Here is a 17,605-nt window from a genome sequence, read left to right as displayed (position 1 = left end):
GCACTCTGGTGTCCAGCGTCAACTGGTGGCCGGCCACTACCGCCGAAACCACTACATCGCAAGAAGAGGAGCGTCTAGATGCGACATCGGGGCTGCAGGACGCTCTAACAAACAAGTGCGCTCAGGAACGGAGGACAGCTCAGGCGCTAATGGGCGCTCCGACGAAATACGTTGACATTTGGAACAATCAGGATCCAACACACGACATTTGGAGGGTGAAACTGGCGAAAAACGCTCCAGACTGTCCCAAAAACTACAAGAGGGAACAGCCTCTTTCACTTTCTTACAAGGCACCTAAGGGGTGCTAGACTCCACTGCAGACCTCTTGAGCGGTCTTCATTCATCCTTGAAGTGCCACAGCTGCCTGCACTCAGGACTCGACGCTTCGGAACTGGAGGAAAGACGGTGCACATCCGAGAAAATGCCTTTCCAACAGCGTTTTGTCAACACCTGGGAATCTGCAACAGGTGTGACTGAAGGGCCGAATGCCCATGGGCAAACCCCACCAACCTCCCTTAGGCCTCCCATATGACTTCTCCCAGGTGCGGGGGAGTATGTCAGGGACCTTCACCTGGGAGAGTCGGCAGGACTGACAGCCAGCTCCTCCACTAACACTTCACTATGAGCACTACGTTCACGATTCATAATTTGACGAACTGAATAACCCAACTGAGACATAGAATGCATTAATAATTCAAATTTCATTAAAATTTCCAATCGAACTTCGCTTCAAGAGTGGCAATGGCACTGGGGTCGGAAGTATGAGAGCTGGGAACGGGAACAGGTTGTAAAGCTGAAGGATTGGGATTAGGAGACATGACAGAAATTACAGGAACATCAGATGAAGATTTAGAAGAATGCTGACAGCTAAAGATTTGTTACTCCTAGCATTAGCTTTCCTAAATCTGTCTTTTTCCAATTTGGAAGGTGAGAAGTTAAAATCTTCCACTGTCTAGGGTCCCGGTCAACACATTCAGCACAGGTATGATCTATAGAACACACTTGGCCCCTGCAACTAGCACACAGAATGTAAATCGTATTTGGCAGAAGTCAATCTCGTATTGCAGCCTTTGCTGCAATAACGAGTGCTTGATGTACTAGCGTCAGACATCGTCAAACTAAGTGACAACTAAGTCCAAACAAGAGTTGAAATTCGGTAAACGGTCCAAATAAAGTCAACCTGATTAAACAAATGCCGAAGGCAATCATAAGAACTCAAAATACTTCACCAATCTTCTAAAGAAAATAACCAGTAAAGCCCACAAAAAATCCAGATTACTATAGCTGCTGTTCACAACCTTCATCGAAAGCCCGTAGAAATAAATTGAGCCTTCTTGCTATGTTATTCCTCTTCTTCCCCGACAGTGGGCAGGGCTGGCTGCTTACACCAAAATAAACAAAAGAATCACTAACACGAATTTTAAAATTTTAGCTGCAGGTTATTAGAAATTGTTAGCTATGTATTACTGTAATTGCTAAGTTACTTAAATAAAAAGTGCATTTAGTAACTAAAATGATATGAAAATACAGTAATTAGTGAATATTTCTGTGAAAAATACTGCGAATAAGTGAATTTTCCTCGAATGTATACATACATTCCACAGAAAAATCCACGAATAGGCGAAGCCGCGAATCTGGAACCACAAATAGGCGGGGGTCCACTGCACACTTGGGAAAAAATATAAATGAACCCACAGATATAAATTATGAAAATAACAAGGGCTAAGTTATAAGATCATTAGGTTCAATACCAATATTTGGTGAAGGTCACACAATCTTTACAGGGATGAGGAGGCATCCCAGAAACAGTGGCTACAATGGACACGTCAAAAGAAAGCCAAGAAATCTCATCTATTTGGTTGGTGGGAAGAACGGGCACACCCTGAATGGTGGACATTCATATATGCAAAACTGAAGACACTGATAGTAAGAAGCAGCAAAAACAGGCTGAGTGACTGAAACGGCAAAGAAGGAAGAAGCAAGTGGCAAAGCAGGCAAAATATTAGATACAGAACTGCAAACACTTGGAGCAAGCAAAGGGAAAGGAGGTGCAGCCAGTCAAAACAGGGAATACCAAAACCACCATACAATGCAGGCTAGTGCTGAAAGGTGACAAGAGATAAAGGGATTGACACTGTTGACACCACATAAGCAGGAAGTCCAGTTGTAACAACAGAACAACAGCAGACAAATGTTAGTGCAGCAGTAGGTAGAACAGCTGATAAGAGGCATCATTAGGTAACCACTGGTGGTGCAGGATTGTAAGCAGTAGTAGGCACCAGACCATTTGTGACTGTATGTAAAGCAACAGTAGATGCTGCAGAAAAGCCAACAGGTCAAAAAGCATACAAGGCTGTAGTGCAACTGTACCTACATTCTATGATTGATAAACAAGATTTTAATCACAGTAAAACTGGGAACAAATGTCACTGAAAGATGCTATACCTACATTAACATGTCCAATTAGAAAGAAAACAAATTTTATGACTACCAGTAGCTGGAACTTTCAGCATTTTTCCAAATAAACATTCATTACTCATGTAATACTGCACTAATTATCCACGATTTCCAAGATACTAACTTTCCAAAAACTGTACTACAAAGTAACTATGAAATAGAAATTTAGTTAAAATGATACATCACCCATCTCCATTAATGTTAGTATGGCAAAAGAATGTTACTTATATTACTTGGGAATAAAAACAGTTACACAAGAAAAACAGTAACACTAAATACTGTACTGTAATATGCTTACCATAATATACTGTTTCAATGTGAATCTTTGGTATGGTAGATAGTTCAGCATCTACCGTCAGTTCCTGCTCTCTGACAGATTGTTCTTGGATTTCTTCAGTAGGTATTAACTGGTCATTTCCTTGTTCTTGACAGTTTTCAAAAGTGAAGGGGTCCGCTTTGGTTTTTGTCTCAATGCACAGGGATAATGATGGGAAGACTATAGATGGAAAACTGCGTTTTCGATGCCCATTCCTCACCTGCAAAGCATTTATTTTAAAATTAGTCACTCACAAGAACTGTGCTAAAATTATATCCAACTGTACATAAAATTATCTCCAACAAAGTTAAAAATTGTTTCCACCACCTTTGTAAAAAGCTGTTATAATTACAAAGGAATTAGTTTTTAAAATTTTGGAATAATCTTTTTTACATTCAGGATAGAGAATGTGTTAAATGTAGAGCAGCACAGGTCTTAACTATGAAAATGTGGTGTTGGATTCCTATCAGTTGTTCATTAGTAATACTTCATCTAAAGGAGAGAAAGCTTTTTCAGTCCAACAGACCTCCTTTATCTAGTATCTCAGAATTTTTACAATAAGAAATCTACAGTAATAAATTCTGTGCCCTGTTAAAATGACTCATTACATGAGTAACAATTAGATTTACATGAATACTCTGATGATAAATATGACATTTTTATAATAAAATAAGGTTCTATATATAGTTACCAAGTAATTACATAACTTTTAGTTTCTACTTTAATGGCAGCTTTAGATTTGAAATTAACAGTAACGCTCTTTTGTTTTGGTGCAGGTAATTGTCCCATCCACTTCCGGGAAGTATAGGTACAACACAGCTGAAGAGCTCAGTTCGTTTATGCTCTATGTCCATGTGCAGGGAGGCAGAATGGGCTCTGATCATGTAATTACTTGGTAAGTATATATAAAACCTTATTTTATTATAAAAATGTCATTTTTATATACATAACTTACCAAGTAATTACATAGCTGAATCCCACATTGACAGAAGGTGGGAAGTATGGACATGTACTACTCAAAAAACATTTATAGATGGAAATGCATTTGAAATAGATAAAAAGCAAGCACTGAGGTAATGCTTGTTGTAACCTTACCTGGGGAGAGAGCTAGAGCAGGAAGATACTGCCTCTTGGTCATTGCTCATCTCGATCCGTAGGGGCAAGACCGGTAATGTCACGAGTTGCCCCTACTTAAGTGGGAGCTTTGTAGTCAGGGAGTACTCCTATGACTGACAAAGCTAAACGAAACAATTGCCCTTGCCCTGGGTGTGACAAAAAATACACCAACCAAAACGACCATAAAAACCATGTTACCTGGACACCAATTAAAAACACTAGCCATCCATTAAAATCAAAGATTGGAGGGTACTCCAGGTACCCCCAGGCTTCCCAAATAACTCAACAACCTTAAACAAGGCGAGGAGATAGAGGAAAACAGAAGTATTACTCCTACCCCTCATTCCCTAGCGCCATGCCAGCCCTGGAGAACGGACCCAGCACACTGTAGTCCTCGAACACTGTTTCGACATCACGAAAATAATGGTTGGCGAAGACCAAGCGCCACTTTCAATAAGTCGATTGGGTTATGGCAGAAAGAGAGAGATTGTGCTTAAAAGCTAATGATGTGGCTACTCCCCACACGTCATGGGCCTTTGCCTTTAGCAAAGGTATATTATCTTCTTGGATCCCCATGTGAGATTTCAAAATTACATCTCTTAAAAAGAAGGAGAGGACATTCTTGGAGAGAGAAGGCAAAGAATTTTTAACTGAGCACCAGAGGTTATGAAAATCCCCTCTGATCTTCTTGGTTCTCTTGAGGTAATGTTTTAATGCTGGGCATAAAACTCACTCTTGGTCTGAAGGTCCAACCAGTTCTGCAAGACTCTTAATAGAGAATGGACAAGGCCATGGATTAGAAGGGTTCTCGTTCTTTGCTAAGAACCCTAGATGTATGTATATACCGCATCTCCTTGGGAGAAATCAACCCGTTTATCAAGAGCTTGCAATTCACTGACTTGTCTTGCTGTGGCTAAGGCAATCAAAAACAGAGTCTTCCTGGATAAGACCCTAAAAGAAGTTGTGCAAAGCGGTTCAAAAGGGGGGGACCTGACAAACCAATGCAGTATTACATCCAGGTTCCAAGAAACCGGAGTTTGAGCGTTACGCTTCATGGTACCAAATGACTTAACCTGAAATATCTGGGTTTGAAGAAAGGTCCAAACCTCTATGCTTGAACACTGAATTCAGCACAGATCTGTAGCCTTTGATCGTAGGTGTCAACAAACCTTGGAAAGACCTCAGGTAGAGTAAAAAATCTGCTAGTTGGGCTATAGATGTTTCAGAAGAAGAGATGGCACGTCTCTTACACCATCTGCGAAATACTGCCCACTTAGCTTAGTAAAGCTTGGAAGAAGATTCGTGTCTATACCTAGCAATAGCATTTGCAACCTCTCTTGAAAAACCTTTCGCTCTGACAAGCTTCCTGACACTCTGAAGCCTGTCAGAGCGAGAGTGGACAAACCTTGATGAAAGCGATTGAAATGAGGTTGTCTAAGCATATTTTTCCTCTATGGAAAGAGCCATGGAAAGTCCGACAGAAGCTCTAAAAGGTCCGGAAACCATTCCTTTCGAGGCCAAAAGGGGGCCACCAGAATCATCAACATGTTGTGGGAAATCCTGAACTTGTTTATGACTTCCCTCACTAAATTGAACGGAGGAAAAGCGTAAACCTCCAGGTCCGACCAGTCCTGGAACATCGCATCCATTGCCCATGCTTGAGGGTCTGGCATCGGAGAACAATACAGGGGAGGCAATGATTCCTGGACGTTCAAACAAGCCTACCAATGGCTTTCCTAACTGTTTCCACAGGTCGGTGCACACCTGTGGGCTCAGCAACCATTCCCTGGGTAGAACCTGTTTGCAACGGCTCAACTCGTCCACTAATATGTTCAACTTGCCCTGAACAAAAGAGGGTGAGGATCTGGCTGTTGTTGCTGTGAGCCCAAAGAAGGAGATCTCTGGCTACTTCACACAGTGAAAAGAAGTGTGTTCCTTCCTGGTTCCGAATGTACTGTACACTAGAGCAGATGTGTTGTCCGAATGAACTGCTACCACTGCATCGCGAGTCACTGTGTAATGATAAGTAGGAATTCTGAATATTCCAAGTGTTAATCAAAATAACGAGAGAGAGAGAGAGAGAGAGAGAGAGAGAGAGAGAGAGAGAGAGAGAGAGAGAGAGAGAGAGAGAGAGAGAGAGAGAAACTAAAGATAGAGAGAGAGAGAGAGAGAGAGAGAGAGAGAGAGAGAGAGAGAGAGAGAGAGAGAGAGAGAGAGAGAAACCTTCCATTGTTAGACATTGAGAGAGAGAGAGAGAGAGAGAGAGAGAGAGAGAGAGAGAGAGAGAGAGAGAGAGAGAGAGAGAGAGAAGAGAGAGAATTTCAAAACATCTCTGTGTTTTGGCTATGCTGTTACCACAATGCCAGAACTCAGGAACAAAGAGTTTGTAAACTAGTACTAGAACAGCAAAACCATGTTGTGATTATAACAGCAAAACACAGGTACGTGTTATGATTGTGTCGTGGTTACGAAGCCATTAAGACTGCTCTTAATCGAGTTCGTAATCACGAGAAGTTCGTAACGAAATGCAAGGTAGCCTAGTAATGGAATAAGAGCCAGAAAAATTCATAATTTTGGTGTTTTCGAAACTCCTTGAGAGAGGTAACATTACAAAAGTAGGGCGCTTCAGGTAATCTGCATGACCAATATCAACAATGAAGGCGGGACAAAAGGAAGACTCCCCGCCTATTAGGCTGGACAATCTTTTCCAAAAATCACTGAAAAAGGTTCAGTTGAGAAGAGCAGAGCAGAGAAGTATGCCTCACCTCTTGTGGGTTGATATAAGAAGACAGGCTCACATGGACTCACCCTCTATTTGTACAGCATATCACCTTGTACTTCTATTGTAAAGTTATTTCTTTGGTGCTAATGAAGAAAGAAAAATCTCTTAAAGCTTCCTGGGAAAATCTACACTACTATGTAACAAAGCCAGAAAGATCAACATCTATAAAGAAGTAATCTTAAATGAATACCAGATATAAACAGAAGAATAAATAAATGAATGAATATTACATAAATGGTGCCAGCTGAGGCAGATCCAATAAGAAAGACAAACAGTGCAAGTGTGAAGGACACATACCAGAATTTATAACAAGCATCTCTCTGCAAACATCAACAGCTGAAACATAACGACAGAGTGTATCATATCATCGGCGAACAACAACCAGTGAGACAGAAACAACAACCCAAACGTACTAGTCAAAACCCCGTAGAGAATCAGCGAAGCAAGCATCCAGTAACACCTTCAACTTTTAAAAACAACAAGTGAACGTCTGAATGTCTACAGTGAATGTATCTCAAACGTATCCTGAAGGCAGTATCTACAAGAAAGTCGGCAGTGAAAGCAGTGAACGTCGGCAGCAGTAAAAGTAGGCAGCGAAAGCAGTGAACGTCAGCAGCAGTGAAAGTCGGCAGCGAACGCTACAACAAAATTGCATTGGTCGTGAAAGTGATAAAAAGGCAGCAGTTAACAGAACCACAACAGATTAAGACTGGAGGACGGCAACAGAAAATACGTAAGTTGGAAAATTAATTCTCTCAAAGGTCTCTCTCTCAGTGAGTGTATCTTTTTAATAATCTCTCACAAAAGGTATAAGACTTATGATTATCTCTAACTACAGGTATAACATTTATAGTTCTCTCTCAACAATTTTTTTTTTTTTTTGAGGTTTGATAAATGGAATTTTTTTTCTACATACTATGATTTTTAATGCATTTTTGATTACTGTACTGTTGTGTATTTTGGGTATAGATTTTCATATGATTTTAGAATACCAGTCTAATGGAGAGTCCATTGGATGTACTGAGGGTTGCAATTAGAAATAGCCCTTATCATTTACGACAAACAGCAGATAGACAAAGTTGAATTCCAGTGCCAAGTTCACAAGTATCATTAACTCAAAGAAGTACTAACACAAGTAGCAATAACACTACCCATACTAACACATTTCAATTTAGCACAATGACGCAAGCAACAATCATTACACAAGCCAAATGATTCTGTGGATGGGTGGAAAGTTCAAATCCTGACAAAATTAGATCAGAATCACATTCTGTGAACCAATGGTTAGTGGATGCAGACAGTCGTATCTCCACAAATAGAATAACAGATGAAAGAACAAAGATAAACGAAGCCTTGCTGTTGGTTAGTTCAGAAAAGGGTGATGCACACAGAACTTTCAATTCAGTTAGATTCAACAACATAACATATGTTGAGTTCAAAAGAATCTGCTTATCAATATGGGAACCGATGAGTCAAAGTGATGCCTTATACAGGTATAATATTAATAGATTCATCAACCAACTATGACTGGGAATCAATAGCAAACCTTCACACTGATATCAAAGGAGCAACACACAAAGTGATAAAAGACTTAAGAAAAACAAACATTACAATAGGAGGTAAGAATGATTTTGGTGATACAGAAACTGATTTAGTCAGGTTAAAATATGTGTTAAATTACTTGTCATTTGGAACAATGTGTAACACACTTGGAGAAAAAGAGAAGAACGCATTCAAGAAAGTTAAGATTGATCCTAAAAGTGATAGCTTACTGCTCTAATAGCAATGAGACAAGAAATTCAGAAGAAAGAGATAGATTTTTCTAAGGAATTTGTAGGGGTAACAGAAACACAAAATGAAAGGAAAGGCAGAAATACCAATGAGTCATATAAAAGAAATACTGTAATATGTACAATTATAATTCCAGACAAGTAGGGAATAGAAAAACTTCCTTTCAAAGGAACTATGCACAAAATACTAGAAGAAAGTGGAATCCAAACCAGAAGGGAAGACAAAATCAACAACAGAATAGACTATTCCATGGTCCACACATGCAATATTATAATGGTTAATATCCAAATACAAATAATTCAAAACCAGAGAATTATGCAGCTCAAGGAGCTAGACCAAAAATAACATGTGAAAACTGCGGATATACAAATCATTCCGCTAATGAATGCAGAAAGCCTAAAATCTGTGCAGTTTGCAAAAAGATCGGGCATTTAACTAAATACTGTTGGTTCAGTATTAAGGAAGCCAATAAAGAGACTATAGAGATAAGTAACTGTTGCCCGAAAATAAATAAAGCATATAATTAGTGACAATTAACCACTCTACAGAGAAAAGAAAGTGAATCACTTCAAGGAGGTGAAAGAGGAAAAGAAGAAATAGTTACATTGGAAAATGAAGGTTCATCCGCATATTCCTATGTACCTAGCAAAGAAGTGATGTTTTCCATAAAACAAGAAGGAATAAATAGAAAGGATCTGCCTATAGCAAAAATTCCAATAAATGGAAAGGCCTGTACAGTACTCATTGATTCAGGTAGTACTGTAAATATAATTGATAAAATAACTTTGACAAGATATTTAGGCATTGCATAAACTCAGATTCAGAGTCAAAGTAGAGTAATAGAAGGAGTATCAGGGAAACAGATTAAAAGTCTAGGGAATGTGAACCTAGAAATTGATATATTATCACATACATTTATTGAAAGTTTCCTAGTTTTAGATGACATATTTTCTCCCGTACAGGTATTGTTCTCATTTAAGTCAATGAAGAGACGCGGAATGATATTAGAGTGTAGTGAAGGCAGGAGAGCGTATGTTTTACGCTTGACGAAGAGAAGTTTCACCCAAATCTGATCAATTTGTCTGAGACAGTTTCGACAAGCAAGATGAACATACAGGAAAGACAGATAAGTAACCAGAACAAACAAGATAAAATGAAAATAGATAGAAAAGAGGAATTCCCACGATCCCAGAATACAGAATTGTTGAGAAGTGCACATCTCAACAATACACATATAGATGATATATACTCCAATATCAATAATTACTCAGATATGAATAATGGTGATCATCAAAACGCTGATTCTAACAAAAATCAAGGTGCCTACACTTATGATTGTAGCAATGTAGTAATGAATTGTGAAGGAAAAATACTAAATGAAGTATTGCTCTTAGATAAAATAAATAAATCAGACATAAATCATATAATAGAAGTAACAGAAGAAACCACTGGAGATGCAGAACTTTGGTATTTTTCAGGCACAAAAGAAGAAGAAATATGTTGTGTTAGCACAGCTGATGATAAAGTTCAATTTATACTCAACAGAGCAGTAACTTTGTATCCAAAATGTTTAACAAAGATATATTTAAGATCAAAAGAGGATGTAAAGGGTAAGGATGTTCTATTATTGAATGAAGAATTGCCAGATTTTGTCAGAATGGATAATTCACTAGTCCACATGAACAATAATAACTGCAAGGTTTATGTCCAAAATTATTCAGATAACAGACTAACACTATACGCAGGCATTGTCTTTTGCATAGGAATCCCTATTAACAATCCTTTACTAACAATAGAAGAAAAAGCATTTTTCTCTATAACTGGCCAAAACTCTCAAATAAGTTCAGAAGTAAACAAAACAGATTTTCCAGAAAATAGACACAAGTTAATTCAGGTGTTAGAGAAATACAGAAATGTAATACCTATAGGAGATAAACTAGGTAAAAGTACTTAGTTTAACCAGACCAAGCTGATTAACAGCTAGCTTATTTTACATGGCTAGAACCAACCTAGGGGACCTAAACTAGACGAAAATGAACAAATTCTTCACTGGCCGGAAGGAGAGTCTACAACCAACAGCGTGATAACCAAGAGCTTCCAAAGAAGAACTAGATAAACTAGGAAGAACAAATGTTCTACAACATAGAATTTTGTTAGATGATGGAGCCAAGCCATTTTTCATTCCTAATTACAGATTACCCATAAGCCAGAGACCCATAGTTGACAAGTTGATAGAGTAAATGAAGGAAGATGGAGTAGTAATTCCTTCTAAATCTCCATATAATTCCCCACTGTTACTTATTCCAAAGAAAGATTGTAGTTGGAGACTTGTAATAGATTACAGGAAGTTACATTCCAACACAGTTCCAGATAGAATGCCGATACCAGTAATCCAGGACTTGTTAGCTCAATTAGGAGGGGCCAAAATATTTTCATCCTTCGATTTGCTTAGTGGATAATGGCAAGTACCTCTAGATGAAGAATCAAAACAATTCACAGCCTTCAGCACATATAAAGAACATTTACAGTTTGAAGTAATGCCATCTGGACTAACATCAGTCCCATTAACATTTGTCAGATTAAGTTACAAATTCTAGGGTACATAGAAAATGTTGCAGTATACTTAGACGATGTAATAATTTTTAGCAAAGACTTAGAAAGTCACCTCAGAACATTAGAAATGGTCCTAGAGAGATTAAGAATTGCAGGACAAAAAATAAAATTAAAAGAAATGTCAATTTCTGATGAAATCTTTGGAATACTTGGGTCATGTAATTAGTGAAGATGGACTGCGCATGCAGGCAGGTGAAATAAAGGCAATAGTTGATTACCCAGCTCCCACTAATTTGAAAGCATTAAGAAGGTTCCTAGGTATGGTAGGTTATTATAGACCTTTCATAAAGGGTTTTGCTACTATAGCCAAACCTTTAACAGAACTTACAAAGAAAGACATCAATTATGAATGGAAGGATGAACAAGAAACAGCCTTTCAAACACTACAGAGCAAAATGACCAGGAACCCTGTTTTAGTTTATCCAGATTTTTCCAAAGACTTCTATTTAGCTTGTGATGCCTCAAGTACAGGAATAAGAGCTACCAGGTATATTGTTGCAAAAGGCAAAAACTAGAATGAGGGCAGTATATTATGCTAGTAGATTTTTAAATCCAGCAGAAAGAAACTACAGTGCCACAGAAGGAGAATGTTTAGCTTTATATTGGGGTTTAAAGAAATTTAGATACATACTCTTAGGTGATAAGGCTAATGTGCTTACTGATCACAAACCCATTTGTGACTTATTTAAAAAGAGAGCCTCTACCAACAACATGAAGTTCAATAGATGGTTCATTAGTGTAGTAAAATTTGCCCCAGAATTCAGGTATAATCCAGGGAAACTTAACACCTTGGCAGATGCATTATCCAGATCTCAAGAAGAAACAGAAAAATGCATTACCACTAATACCTTTTGTTTTAGTTGTCAGGTAGTAGATTTAGATCTAGAAAGAGTGAAAATACAACAAGAAAATGATGCAGAAACCAGACAGATAGTACGACAGTTAATGACAGATGAATCTTTAAAACCTGATTTTCAATTGATAAATGGATTGTTGTATAAAAAGCCAACAGAGAAGAATGGTTGTTCTCATCTATACATCCCAAAAACAACTATCAGAGAAGTTTTAGAACTAACACACTCATATAAGTTACCAGGACATCCAGGAATTAAAAAGACAAGCAGAATCATAACCAGAAATTATTTTTGGCCACATTGTAGTGAAGATGCCAAAAACTTTGTACAAAACTGTATAGTTTGTAATCAACATAAAGGTAACGTAAATCTTAAAGCTCCACATGAAAAATATCCATCGGAATTAAATCCATTTCAGGTAGTAACAATGGACTTTTTAGGTCCATTTCCAACCACTATTAGAGGAAGTAGACAAATATTAGTCTTCTTAGACTATTTAACTAGATATGCAGAAACAGTACCAGTAAGAAAAAGAGATGCAGCAACAGTTGCAGAAGCTTTTAAATCTAGATTTATCACAAGACATTCATGTCTACAAGTTCTTTTGGACAATTTTGCTTAGTTTGCTAGTGATCTTTTAGAGAAAATTTGTGAATTTTATGCAATACATAAATGACAAGTAACAGCTTATAAACCAAGCTCTAATGGAGCAGTAGAACGAACTAATTGTAAAATAAAGGATATCCTGAAGACTTTAGTGAGCCCACGGACAGAAGATTGGGACTTAGCAGACTTAGCAATAGAAGATGTGTAATTCCCATTCAATAACACTGTAAATGAGACGATAGGAGAATCCCCACACTTTTTGCTATATGGTTATCAGAAAAGAATGCCTAACACATTATTAGAGGATGCAACACCACCCAGGCATACTTATAACTGTGATGACTACGTTGCATGGAAGACCAGATGTACTTAGGAGACAATCATACAAGAGGGTCATAATACTCATGCCAAAGATCCTAATAAAGGTACCATTAAACCAGACATTAATGTAGGTACTCAAATTTATGTACAAAATCATGTTCTAAAAGGGCCAAATTTAAAGGTATCTCCCAAATTCACTGGACCATAGAGAGTTGTAGAAGTGTTAAAATTAAACAAATATAGAGTAATCACTGAAAGTGACCTAAAGGAAAAAGTAGTTCACTGGAATCATATAAAAGTAGTAAAAACAGATCCATAGTCCTCTAAAGATATAGATAACATACGACATGAAAAATGGTGTAGATAAGGTTGAAACCCAAAGATATAATCTGCGAAGCCGACAGAGTTAATTATGTATATAAATGTATATGATATAAATATAAATGTGATGTACGTAAGGATGTACACATATACAGAAAGTCTGATGAAGGCCTATTCTTACAGATACAAAATGCGGCTCATCTTTATGATAGTCTTATTTGGACTAATTTCCTCAGAAGTGGAAATAAGAAAAGGATCATTGCTGAAAAGACATGGTAACGTCAAAATGATTAAGTACTTAGGCATCATAAAGCTAGACATATCATCAGTGTTAAGCAATGAGAAAAAGTTAAAGGACATACAACAGATTATTGGGAGAATTCTGCAGAAAGGGGATAATAACAGTGTTACAATTTTGTTAGAAAACTTAAGTGCAGAAATAGAAATGACTGAAAAACCAAGATCAAAGCGATCCCTCCTACCCTTCATTGCAACTGCTTTGAACACATTATTTGGGGTAGCCACAGAATCAAAAGTTGAACATGAAGAAGAAAGAACTGACAGACTAGAAAAATGGGCTGCAACAAGAGGAACAGTAATAAATAAAGTAATCAGTTCCCAAAATCAGAATACAGAGCAAATAAAAAACTGAAATGTTTCATAAACAAAGTCACCAAAAATGTGACGGACAACTGATAAGTTAGAAAACATTCAGTTCTTGAATACCTTCGTTTAGAAAGCGAAGTTGTGTTACAAGAACACAAAAGTGTTTTTTGAATGCTATTTTGCTGGCTTTACAAAGGTATTCAGAGTCCAACCTTAATAACTCCTAAAGAACTTGAAGATATAATTAAGTTTTATATCATGGATAACCATTTACACCCACTTGTAGATGTGTTCATGTATTACAGTTTAATAAGTGTCAAAGTGCTTTTTAATCAGATTATATTGGTTGTACCTTTCAATACTAAGATCACAAATACTTTAATCACACTGTATCCATTTCCCATGCTGCTTAATAACCAACCTATCATTCAAAAGGGAACAATCAAACATTTTGCATTAGAACAATCAAACATTTTGCATTAGAAGAACACAATTTGTTGTTGTCGTTCTTTACAGAACAGGAGTTTCAAGAGTGTATTTTATTAAGGGAACAGGAATACTGTATATATGTAATTTTGAAAATTTGTATAAAGTAAGTAAGTAAGTATACCTTAGTTTTACAAAAATACTACTGCATATCCGTTTCAAGAGATTATCTTAAATCAAAACCAAGAAAAAGAGGTGTGTACAACTAATTATGATAATAAGTTTGAAGCTTTGCTTATAGATGATGAGGTTTTTGTGTTTTCTATAAATAATGTTGTGGCTAAGGTTAAATGTCACAACCTAACTACAGAGGGAAAATTTGAGAATGTTAAATCTTTTACAACATCCTGTCAAGTAATTATACCTAATCAGAATTGTACCATGAACTCATGTTTTCACAAAATACACCTTCAATAAACATGTGCCATATAAAATTATTCACAAAAAATTGATGAATTTAAGTTGTCTCACTTAGAATTAAAGAAACTTGACAATTTGAACTATGATGATCAATATTTCTACTATAAAGAAACTGTCTCCCCAGTTTTGTTATTGTTCAATCTAATGCTAATAGAGGTATTTGCTATTTTTTCCATAATTATAGTAAAGAATCTTGTGATCAGAAAAATACAAGAGATTTTGACAGAATTAAGGGGAAACAATAATTGATAGTTGATGTTAACATCATGTATACAGTATATTAATATTGTTTTATTTTTTTTTTCATGCAAATGAGGTACTGTGTTTGATTATAATTTAGTGTGATGCTTTAATGCACATATATTTTTTACTCCTGAGTTGGGGAAACAATTTTTGTTATGTCATTTTATTACCAGTTTGATTTTTTAATATAGTACCCATTTTATTGTTTAAACATTGAAGACAATGTTGGTAGGTGACCGAGTGATATGTAGTGATAACTAGGAATTCTGAATATTCTAAGTGTTAACTAGAGAGAGAGAGAGAGAGAGAGAGAGAGAGAGAGAGAGAGAGACCTTCCATTGTTAGACATTGATAGTTAGAGAAGAAGGGAAAGAGAGATTTAGAAGAAATAAACAGAGAGAGAGAGAGAGAGAGAAACAAAGAGAGAGAAAACATCTCTGTTTTTGGCTATGCCGTTACCACAAGGCTAGAACTCAGGAACAAAGAGATTTGTAAACTAGCATTAGAACAGCAAAAATCACGTGTTACATGTTATGATTGTTGTGTCGTGGTTACTGAAGCCATTATGACTGCTCTTAATCGAGTTCGTAATCACGAGGAATTCATAACAAAAAGCAAGGTAGCCTAATAATGGAATAACAGCCAGAAAAATTCATTTAATTTTGATGTTTAAAAACTCATCCTTTTGAGGGGAAGTTTTAACATTCCAAAAATAGGGCATTTCAGGTAATCTAGCATGACCAATTAACATCAATGAAGGTGGGACAAAAGCAAGACTCCCCGCCTACAGGGGCTGGACAATCTTTTCCAAAAATCACTGAAAAGGTCCAGTTCTGAGAAGAGCAGAGCAGAGAAGTAAGGACAGCAGAGAAGTAAGGACAGCAGAGAAGGAGCAGACAAGGAGCAGCTAAGGCACAAAGAAGAAGGCATGAGGTTGCAAGCCTCACCTCTTGTGGGTTAATATAAGAAGACAGGCTCACATGGACTCACCCTATATTTGTACAGCATATCACCTTGTACTTCTATTGTAAAGTTATTTCTTTGGTGCAAATGAAGAAAGAAAAATCAATTGTGTCTTCTTACAGCCTCCTGGGAAAAACTACACTACTACATAACAAAGCCAGAAAGATCACCATCTATAAAGATGTAATCTTAAATGAACAGCAGATATAAACAGAAGAATAATAAATATATGAACATTACAAATGAAGCAAAATGCTTTAGCACCAGGTGAACTGCCTTCAGCACCTTCAGGTTTATGTGTAGCTTCCTCTCTTGTAGAGACCACATTCCTGCTACTTCCAAGTGTCTAGTATTGCTCCCCAACCCAAATCCATTGTGTCAGAGAACAATGTTAGGCTCAGGTTCGGTTGAAGCAGAGATTTTCCTACATGGAATCTTCCTTCTTCGAGCCACCACTGAAAGTCTTCCTTTGTTTCCAGTGTGATGAGAATTACAAAGGAGTCTGGAAGAGTCTTCCTGTTCCCATTGGCCTTTAGGAGGAACTGTAAAGATCTCACATGCAGTCTCTCTAATGGTATGAACATCTCGATGGAGGAAAAGGTTCTAAAAGACTCGTCTAATCGCTGGCAGAGCAGGACTGTAGATTTAGAAAGTGACAGATTTTCTGGAGGCACAACCGCCTCCAACCCGAAAATTCCGTGAGTCTATCTTCATCCCTAAATAGACTATCAACTGAGAAGGGACTAATTGTCGAAATTTCGACAATAGAGATTGTACTTTTCCGCAAGTTGTGGTATAGTTTTATGTATTCTCTTTAAATTTACGTAAAGTGGAAATGCGTATTATGTAGAAGAGGATATTATGTTTCGTTGTCTGTATTTAGTGGTAAAAAATGTTGTCTTAGTTGTTTCGTGTGTTTGATTGTAAGTATACTTGTAGTATTGCTTAACTACCTGATTGGTTGTAAATGCACGGTAGTTAGTCAAGGCTTGGTTTCGGTCAAAGACGGCCGTTTTAAGTCAGTCGCTTCATAGCTGTGATGTAGTGTGGATGTAGCTAGGTTGGAGGACTCAAGAATGCAGCCATAACTGTCGGTGTCCACAAATCCATTAAGTATTCCTATTCATTTTAAAGTACATTTAGGGAAACCTTTAGGAGATATGCATATCGAAATGTAAGGAGAATTTCTTGAGGTGTGCTTTAGATGAGGGTAAGAAATAGAGACTGTGCTTACACCAGTCTAACTGTTTTTGAGCTAGGAACAATTGAATACGCCAATAGAAAGTTCATATTGTTAGTTTAGTTAATATACACAATGCAATGTGTTAATATAATCACAATTTAAACTAACATAAGAGTGAAGTAACCTGGGTGTCGTAGCATAAGACTTAGGCTACGATTTGGGTCAATGCGTTTCAGATCGTTTAGGCTATCGACAACAATGACGATTTGAAATGCTATTCTTATTCTGAGTGAGTCCGAATACTAATTGAGATTTCTCTCGATTGATTAGAATGCCCAAATTTTTGGGCTAACTGGCAAGTTTTGAGAAGGTCCTCTGTACATTTCCTCTGGGATGATGATCGTAGGAGCCAGTCATCCAGATATAGGCATACTTTTACGCCCATTAGGTGAAGCCATTGCGATAGAGGGGTGAGTACTCTGATGAAGACTTGAGGGGCTATGGACAACCCGAAGCAGAGCCCAAAA

General features: G+C 37.3%; 1 protein-coding gene across 1 annotated transcript in view; it reads right to left on the bottom strand.

Moving 5' to 3' along the window:
* Positions 1 to 17,605, bottom strand: part of LOC136855124 (uncharacterized) — a 174,356-nt gene that overhangs the window by 46,573 nt on the left and 110,178 nt on the right. Inside the window, exon 4 of the mRNA XM_067131979.1 lies at positions 2,756 to 2,993. Within this exon, the coding sequence (XP_066988080.1) occupies positions 2,756 to 2,993 (238 nt within the window). The remainder of the gene's footprint in view (positions 1 to 2,755; positions 2,994 to 17,605) is intronic.

The sequence above is a fragment of the Macrobrachium rosenbergii genome, chromosome 3 (assembly GCF_040412425.1).
Source record: "Macrobrachium rosenbergii isolate ZJJX-2024 chromosome 3, ASM4041242v1, whole genome shotgun sequence".
NCBI classification, from domain to species: domain Eukaryota; kingdom Metazoa; phylum Arthropoda; class Malacostraca; order Decapoda; family Palaemonidae; genus Macrobrachium; species Macrobrachium rosenbergii.
This window is presented reverse-complemented; position numbering and strand designations above follow the sequence as displayed.